The sequence below is a fragment of the Fragaria vesca genome, linkage group LG4 (genome assembly GCF_000184155.1).
Source record: "Fragaria vesca subsp. vesca linkage group LG4, FraVesHawaii_1.0, whole genome shotgun sequence".
Taxonomy (NCBI): Eukaryota; Viridiplantae; Streptophyta; class Magnoliopsida; order Rosales; family Rosaceae; genus Fragaria; species Fragaria vesca.
In genome coordinates, this window is record NC_020494.1 from 7,595,385 (window position 1) to 7,605,096 (window position 9,712).

General features: G+C 38.1%; 2 protein-coding genes across 2 annotated transcripts in view; both read left to right on the top strand.

The window, feature by feature from the left end:
• The first annotated feature begins 1,240 nt into the window (after window positions 1-1,240).
• On the top strand, window positions 1,241-4,483 carry LOC101307195 (probable pectinesterase/pectinesterase inhibitor 35-like). Its single transcript, XM_004296636.1, has 2 exons — window positions 1,241-2,394; window positions 3,591-4,483. Exons 1-2 carry the CDS (start codon window positions 1,356-1,358, stop codon window positions 4,289-4,291), a joined length of 1,740 nt encoding a protein of 579 aa, XP_004296684.1. The 5' UTR covers window positions 1,241-1,355; the 3' UTR covers window positions 4,292-4,483.
• Window positions 4,484-6,811: 2,328 nt separating this feature from the next.
• LOC101303608 overlaps window positions 6,812-9,712 on the top strand; it is an 11,834-nt gene continuing 8,933 nt past the window's right edge. Inside the window, exon 1 of the mRNA XM_004297985.1 lies at window positions 6,812-7,090. Coding sequence (XP_004298033.1) covers window positions 6,812-7,090 — 279 coding nt within the window. The remainder of the gene's footprint in view (window positions 7,091-9,712) is intronic.

The following is a 9,712-nucleotide window of genomic DNA, read 5'->3' on the forward strand; positions in this document are numbered from 1 at the left end:
TGACTCTGTCAATTCATTACCAAAATGGTTGGAGGTACACATACCTCATCAGTCAATTCTGCAAATGGTTGTTCATGCCACATTATAATTGATAAGGAATGCACGGTTGATCACTGGATTGGATCACCCTCCTTGATAAGGAATGCAATTCATCAACCACCGAACTCGACGGGGATGCAGATACATCAATCACCCAATTCGACTAGGTACTAATCGCTTTAAAGGAGAGATTCTAATGAAAACCTTATAAGAAGACTTTTGAATGAATAGTTGGATGATGTGCAAATATCAACTAAAACATAAAACACTTATCTAATCTAACCGTTCATTCAAAAGTCCTAATTTGATTCTCACCATAAGGTCCATTAGAATCTTTCTCATAGCGTTAATACTCTTCAAACAAATAAATGAAATTATATGAGGCTAATAATGGGCAAAAGAAAAAGGAACATATATGATGCTAATATTAAAGGGACTTTCAAACATATATCTATGAAATTATGAAGGTACCATTGTCATGATACAATACTACTCGTCTTGCTTGTTAAGCTTCCCTAATTACTTAATAAGTATATATGGACATATGGACCATTTTGTAGGGCATACACACACTCGAAACAATCCCTAAGTGGACTAATAGCAAGAGTTGGTTTAGCTTTCCTAATCATAAAATCAACACCAGTCAAGCATATATATTCTACGTTAATTGGAATAAACATATAAAGATTCTTCGTTTCCAAACGCATGAAATCAAAACAAACGTTAACATATGAGTTTTTATTGTGTTTGGCTTCCTGCAATTTTATTTCTGAGATGATCTTATATGGCCGTACATGATCAGCAAAAACCTAATTTGCTGGCTACCTACTGCATTAGTCCAATCCTAATATTTTTTTTTGTCGGATGTCCCCGAAGGGACGTCCACTCCTAATTTGAAAAATACATACAATTAAGCATGCATTGTTTCTTAATATGTTATCAAATTAAGGAAACTTGCTAAAAATTACAAACTGAAATTGCAAATTAAATTGAGGGTTAATCCATTGATATCCATTCTGTTATCTTAAATTCTTAATACAGTATGTAAATGGACTCCCAACTTGTTTAGGGTCCCATATCTAAGATAAGCTTTCTATTTGTTAAACAATGGTAGAGGAACTAGCTTAATCTAATAATGATACAATTATTAATCACATAAGTAATCAGTCTATATATACGTAGCCACCTCTATTCCCTCGTTAAGTCATAAGCTGACATGCATCTATATATGAAATTCAAGGTCAAGTCCTTTAGGTGCTAATTAAGCAAGCAGCTCGATCACAAACCTCTCTGTCTCTCTCTATCTCGAGTTAGCTATGTCTGTCTGTCTCTCTACCATAAGCATGTTCAAAATTAAGTTGGCTGTAGCAATTTTATTCTTCTCAAGTATTTTTATAGTAGAGGCTTCAACTTCACAATCCCATTTCTCCAAATTCACTAGATCATCCGGAGAACTTTCCCATGAAGAAGCCATTTCTTCTCTCTGCGAACATACCCCTCACCCAGCAACTTGTGAATCCACTCTCCTCTCCTCCTCATCCTCCTCCTCCTCATCATCATCATCATCTACAAGAGGCACCTTAGAGGTCGCCTTTCTCCAGTCGGTCCATTCCACTGTTGCGAAAGCTCAGCACGCTCGAGCTCTCGCCTATAATCTCACCATTTCCCACCGCCAGAATAATGACGATAGTTCTGTTCACTTCCGCGATGGTAGTGTGAGCGACTGCCTTGAGCTTCTCGACGATGCTGTAGATATGCTCGACAATGTCATGACGACATCGTTGTCGAAACCTCACAACGATGACGACGTCCACACCTGGCTCAGTGCAGCTCTTACGAACCAAGAAACTTGTCTGGAGAGCCTCGAGAAAGACAAGTTCAAGACAGACAAAAGCATTATGGACGCCACGGCTCAAAATCTGAGCCAATACATAAGCAATTCCCTAGCACTTTTCATGCTTACCATGGGGTCAAAATCAAAGGAAGCAAAAAATGCAAACCCTAATAGAAAGCTCTTGAGTTTCCCGACGTGGGTTCCGGCAGCGGAGAGGAAACTTCTAGAAGCATCTGTGGAAGAGATAGAAGCAGATGCTGTGGTGGCTCAGGATGGGAGTGGGACGCACAAGAGCATTGGTGAGGCACTCAAGGGTTTGCTTCTAACTGGATCCTTGGAGAGCAGTGGTACTGGGGGCAGATCTGTAATTCACGTAACGGCTGGGACTTACCACGAATACATAAATATACCCACAAAGCAAAAGAACGTCATGTTGATTGGTGATGGAGTAGGGAAAACCATCATTGTGGGCAATCGGAACTCTGATGATGGCTGGACAACTTATAAGACTGCCACTGTGGGTAAGAATTGAAGCTAACAATCTCATTATAATTCCCGCATCTTTTTAGACTTCATATATAATTAATTACTATAGTTAAAAAATAACAGTCAAAAATATATGATTTACTATATGTGAGACAGTACATTTTGTTACTAGTTGCAAGTAACAACGTACGAAATGATCAAATATAAAAATTCTCACGCAGACCGGCTAAAGAAAAATGATGAAAAACTAATTGGGAAAAACTGTAAAAGGTGTCACCAGGTTCATGTTCTGATGTTCATAAATCATATATATACAGACAACTACTCATGTTAATGATGATGATAATTTATGTTTCAACAAGTTAATATTGCTGAAAAATAGCAAGAAAACAACCTGATATAAATTGAAGTTTAAATCAATGAAACCAACGTACATATCAGGATGTTAACTTTAAAGTAATGTTAGTACGTACGTACGTAAGGTAATTAAGAGAAGATATAGAAAATCTATTCGCCTCTTGGAGCATTCAATATTTCAAAATGTTGTTTAAGAATCATCTACAAAATATTAGTCATCAGTTTCAGACTTTCAGTCAATCTTGTTTGATAACTAATATACATCATGAACAGGATGATATCATACTTCAACAGTGTATATATATGCTCTACTATATACGTACTTACCCTATAGACATACGAAGTGTTGTACTTATATATATATAAATATATATATATATATATATTTTATCTATATATATAAGACCATTCCAGTAAGGTATCTCTTATTATGACTTATATGAGAGATTGAACATTAGCCCAACTTTTTGATCACATATCAACATCTCCACCATTCAACCTCTAGGTAAATCCGTATATATGAATAGATCATTTATGAAAATTTTCAGCCAAATTGGTGATCATTAAGGCTTCGAACTAGCTTAAATCAATGGACGGTTCAAATCTGCCAATCTTGAACGGCTGAACCGTTCATGAAAATTACAGTTTTGAGCACCTTCAACGATCATCAATTTGGATGAAATTTTGCAGAAGTGATCTACATATTATGACCTAAAAACTGAATGGTTAAGATTGAAAAATGTGATCGAAAAGTTAGTCTAATGCTCAATCCCTATATATATATCATCCTTTCTATTTTGATTTTCATTATTTGGTATCTTTCATTACAATGATGTAACGTACATGATGGACTTGTATGTGACTCGTTGTGCAGCTGCAATGGGAGATGGGTTTATCGCACGTGATATAACAATTGTGAACAATGCCGGGCCTTCCAAGCACCAAGCAGTTGCACTTCGAGTCGGTGCCGACAAATCCGTCGTCCACCGATGTTCCATCATGGGCTACCAGGACACCCTCTACACTCACTCCAAGCGACAGTTCTACCGAGAAACTGACATCTATGGAACTGTCGACTTCATCTTTGGCAACTCCGCTGTCGTCTTCCAAACTTGCAACATCTACCCTCGGAAACCGGCCTCCGGCGGGCTCAAGAACTTTGTCACAGCTCAAGGTCGCAGCAGCCCTGACCAGAACACAGGCATTTCAATCCACAACTGTAAGATAGCGGCGGCGTCGGACCTCGCCCCGGTGAAATCGAGCTACCAGACGTATCTTGGGAGACCGTGGAAGCAGTATTCGAGGACGATCGTCATGCAGTCTTTCTTGGATGACTCGATAAATCGAGCTGGGTGGTCTCCTTGGTCTGGTGGGTTTGCACTCAACACATTGTACTATGGAGAGTACATGAATTCTGGGTCTGGGGCATCAACCTCAGGAAGGGTTAAATGGGGTGGATATCATGCATCACTTACGTCCACTCAAGCACAAGCATTCACAGTTGGGGGTTTCATATCTGGGAATCTTTGGTTGCCTTCCACTGGGGTGTCTTTTAGCTCTGGACTCATTGGATAAGTTTGTATATCCAAATATGCTCTACGTACTTTTACTTTAAGGTTCGTATTTGATTAGCTAGCTAGGGATACAAAAGGGTAACCTAGCTAGATTGGCTTGTTGATTCTGAAGGTAATTTGGGCTTCATCCCTGGCCTTATTACAAAAAGCAGAAGATCGAAGAGGGCAACTCTTCGATCATGTTCAAATTAAGATCCATTGTTTGTGATATTCAATCATGTTAGTACGTTTCTCTTTCAAAATCAGTAAATTAAGTACGTTCAGTTCTCTCTATGTAAATTTCAATTCACTGATGTTATAAACCATATAAGTTGATTATAACAGACGTGCCGACTCGTAAAGCTAGTAAAATGGCATACAAAACAAACTATGATGTACGTTGGTCAGAGATCATTAAAGGTGATAAGAGAATCACGGTACGTTTGAACGATCGCTATTATGGAAAGCATCATGCCATCTTGTGAAACTAAAACATAAAACCTCCGTGTCAACCATGAACGAAATTTGTACATGGATTAAGAGCAAGAATATAAAACATAACAGAAGATCATGAACCCTAGCTAAATTTGAAAAGGCCGTTCAACCAGAGCTAAGGAAAACCCTAACGCAAGTATTTTCCCATAGAGAAGGAAGCCTCTGCTCACAGATTACGTTGATCTCTAGCTAAAAGGCAATATTCTGAACTACAAGTGATTGAATATAGGAGAGCACAAGCAGAAGCACGAGCATATAGAAGTTTAATGTACAAACTACAGTGTACCTTCTATAATATTAGGATCGAGACGGCCTATTAATCTAACTGAGCTAGCTAGGTGAAGATGGAGAAGGCATAGGCTCACAAGAAAACTCAGGAAAAGGCATAGAGCTCACAAGGCACATGATCGTAAGAGAGGCATGAATTTATTCCAATTAGACAAAACTTAAGGTCCGATAACTACTTTTTCTTATGGTGCCAATGCCAAACCCCTAAGTAGACGATAACAAACATCACTGTCTACTTCAGTACTTGATTAACCATTCCCTGATCTAATTAAAAAATAATGACATTAGTTTCAGAAAGTGAATGAATAGACAGGTATGATGCCGGAATTTTAACTAGGCCGAGAGCTCCATCAAGCGGAAAAAGAATTCGCTGACGCCAATCGGAAGATGACACGTATGCGATTTTTGAAGAGGGTGAAAACGTCTTTTGCTTTAGAATTAGCAAAGGGTAGCCGTCCAACAGTGAGCTTGGAATCAAACCTAACACAAAGCATCACTACGTACTTGAGAAGGAATTAAGTAAGCAAAAGATTGACTGAGAGATTAGATTATGTTAGATTAGATAAGATAAAGCGCGCAGGAGATCGAAGATAGAAGGTTCCTTAGTCATCAAGTCATCTGATAGACAAGAGTGGGCAACGGAACCATGTGCTTTCATGTGGTGGTTGGCCCTTTCGCGGGTCCATAAACGCACTTCTCCAACCTCTCTCTATTGCTTCAAATTCAAACCAACAAACTATGCCAAAGATATACATAGCACTTGTGTCACACGCGAAGGCTCAATTAATTAGTGCATTAGGGTGTCTCATTCCATTCTTTCATCAAGTTAATTTATACTCATTTCAAGATAGATCGATGTTCCGACTCGTTTGATACGTTATAGTAACAGGTTTAACGCTATGAAAGTGTAACACAACATAAAGAAGTGAAAAATCAAATATTGAGATGTGTTAATAAGAAGTCATGAACTCTAGAAAAGAAAACTGAGAATGAAGACGAGCGTGAAAAGAAAACTGGCAAAGATCGTATACTATAAGATAACCGATCGAGATGCGTCGAGATAAATAGACTAAGCTTTTTTTGTTTTTTTCATAAACTATAAAGCAATATAATGAGATTTTTTTTCTTTGATCATAACTTGCGTGATTCCCACGCTCGTTAGCGGAGATAGAGAAGTGTATGGAACGCCTTTAAAGATAGGTCGACAAATTAAAGTTGAATTAGATTATTCAACTAATTATCCATCTAACTTTGATTCTAAAACTCTAAATTCTCCGTAAGCCATCCATTTTCAATCCCCACTGATAATCTATTCCACCATTCTTCATTATATCCTTCCATTAATGTCCATACTAATCACTTCATCAGCTAATTTTGGACTTTGAGAGCCTGAGCTCAAACTAGAGGACCCTCTATTAGAATGAAAAATCTCAGCTTCCCCATCTCCTAAAAAAGAAGTGATTTCTGTCAGAGCTAACTGCTTGTACTAGGATTTCAACTGCATTAAGATCCCCACCACCACAACTGTAAACCACACAAGTACCAAAACCCTAATTCTCTTTTCACCCTCCTTATTCTCAAAATCCTCACTATGAGTACCAGTACTACAACTTCAAGTGGTTTCAACCTAAGCACCAAGTCATGTAGAATCAAGTTTGCTCATCTATTTCTCCGATCCCTTGCGCAAATCAAAAGGCAGAAGCGACCCAGTTCATCATCAAGCGAGGAGGAAATCTGTAAGCAGAGCAAGAGGATAAAGATGGCAGCTTATTTCTCCATGGCCCGTGCCGTTGGGCCAAGGAAGAGATGGAGCAGAGCTCTCCTTTTCAAGCTTCGGAACCGGGTGAGCTACCCTAAGCTGGTGAAGAAAAAGAAGAGGGTTAGTGTGAGGAGTAACAAGCAGGTTTCCAGATCAGAGAGTTCAGTTCATATCGACAGAGGCGACAAGCTTCGAAAGCTAGTTCCAGGGGGTAAATCCATGGATTTCTGCAGCTTATTGGAGGAAACTGCTCATTACATAACATGCCTTAACACACAGGTGAAGGTCATGCAGGCCATAGCCGATAAACTCTCTAAGTGAGCATGCACAGGCATAGTAGAAAGACGTGTTCTGGAAGCAAAAGGAGCTAGGGAAGAAGGAAGAAAAAAGAAACCGCCATATACAGATCGATGATTATAAACTGGTAATTAAGTCTCTAAGTATATATGTATATATAAACACATATAATTATATATGTTTATATATTGAATCATCAATTAACCTTGTAGATCGATGCTTTACCACATCTAACATATAAATACTCAGACATAGATATTTTTGATTAAAGCAGGTTAATTAAAGGATTCTGAATTGCTGATTGCTGTAATTACTTAAGCCAAAGAGCTATGTAATGTACATGTACTATGATCGAGTTAATGATATATACAAGCTGCTGCGTTGCTGCATGGTTCAAACTCTATTCGATAATTTGTAAATACTTATGGTCATATACTCATAGTAGTATAGTTTCAATGTTGATCACTTGATTGATGTCATTTAATTAAGAATTAAATTCAGTTTACCCCCATGAGGTTTGGGAGTAACTTCATGTTAATCCCTATACTTTCAATTTCATCAGTTTACCCCTCAAACTTTTGAATTTTCCTCAAGCGTGACCAAATGTCCTATATTCTGTCCAAATCGGACGTTAACTGCTGATAATTTTAACCTTAACTGTGAGGCCATTATCTAGAATTTGGGCAAATCAGACCTTATATGTCCAAATCGGACCTTAACCGTTGATAATTAAAAGTCAATTTAAACAGAATATGAGAATTTGGACACGGCAGACAGAAATTGAAGAGTTCAAGGGGTAAACTGATGAAAATAAAAGTGTAGGGACTAACATGAAGTCATCCCCAAACTCATCCCCAAACCACAAGGGAGTAAACTGAATTTAATTCTTTAATTAATTACCAATATATAGATCGAGGAGATCCTTGCAATTATTTTTTTTTCTTTTTCTTTTGATATCGATGATCGACATCGGGGAAATCCTTGAATTTGTTGATATATTTTTATCATTAGAAACGAGCAAACTGCTTGCTTTGATGAAAGAAAGCAACAAGAAAAGGAGGAGAAGTACGTAGATTATTACAAGATAGAGTTCATGAGTTAATTAACGGTGTGGAGGCGGCCGTAAACCCTGGCAGTCGAAGAGATGTAACAGAAATGAAAGAGAAAGCATCATTTCTCAAACCCAGTAGTCTTATTAGAGAAAGCATCATTTACACACACGGGACAGCACACGTAAGTTTACGGTAACTCCTGTTTAATTGCCATGATGATTGGCTTGAGGGTCGATTAACATGTGGCTAGCCAATGTTTTGTGTGCTTATTTCCAGACCTTAATTCTTATATTTTATCCTCTCATAGCCGGAAAGATTGGGACGAGACTTTGGACTCTTCATCCTATCGAGAAAGTTAAGTCCGGAATTTGGAGCTTGAAAGGGAGGCATGAGGGCACTGTGGTTAAGTCGCTAACTGGAGTTTCCACAGATGGAGCAGGCAACCTCATGTTCCAAATCTTTCATCTAAACCCCTCATCAAACATTTGGATCATGTCTCACCCGACCACTCAATTAAAATCTATAGTGATGTAACTGCAATTTACATTCATGTAAGGCTTAGCAGTTGGTGTTTCTGCTTAATTTGATTGTAGGAATGCAGTATGTACCAGAATCAACAGTTCGATACTACCGACTACTGAGCATAGAAACATTGCTTTTCCTCTTGTCATGTGTTTCACATAGACGCACGCATGGAGAGTTCGATATAAACACTCCCATACTGCAATACCTTTCATTCACCATTAAGCTAAGGGAATTTCTAAATAATATCACCAACCGGTTCCCCGTTTCATCTCAAAAGTAAAACTAAAGAAAAGCTAAGAGGTTGTATTGCTACAACAAACACATCCAAGAAAAAGTGATCCTCATATCAAGTGAACTAGATTTTTGTGAGTTCTTCTGGTCTGCTTTATTTTTTCTTTCTTCCTTATCTATTACTGTTAGACATTCTTCAACCACTAATCCGCTTAAACATTCATGTATTCCTATGTCAAAACATTACATATCAACTATAAAACCATAAAGCATACAATGTTTTCCTATGTTTTGACAGTATATATCAACTATAATACCGTAAAACATTCAAACCAGTGTCGTATATCCACAGCGACATTATGCAGCAGAAAAATAACTCCATTCCGCATCCACACTCACGGACTAGAGTATAGAGGAAACACTCTAAATGTAAATGGATGTAGTGAACTTAAATGCATTCTTATTCAGTGGCGCATCTATGATTTGCTAAAGTGGTGGGCTACAAATTTATGCCAAATTTTTGTTTCGTTACTACCGTGCAAAGTGTATGAACTATCTTACAATTTTAATTGAAAACGAAGGAGACTAGAAGAGTTGTACTTGAAGTTTTCTTGAAAATCAAAAAGTGAAGAATGAGAGGTACGGTAGACTGAAGAAGACTAGAAGAGAAGAGGCTGTAGAGAGGAGTGCTGCGCTGCACGAGCGAGGTGGGGACGTGACTTGGGGTCGTGTTTTCTAGAAGACGTGTGCGATTGAAGAAAGCCTTAATGTATATATCCAAAAAAAAAAAAANAAA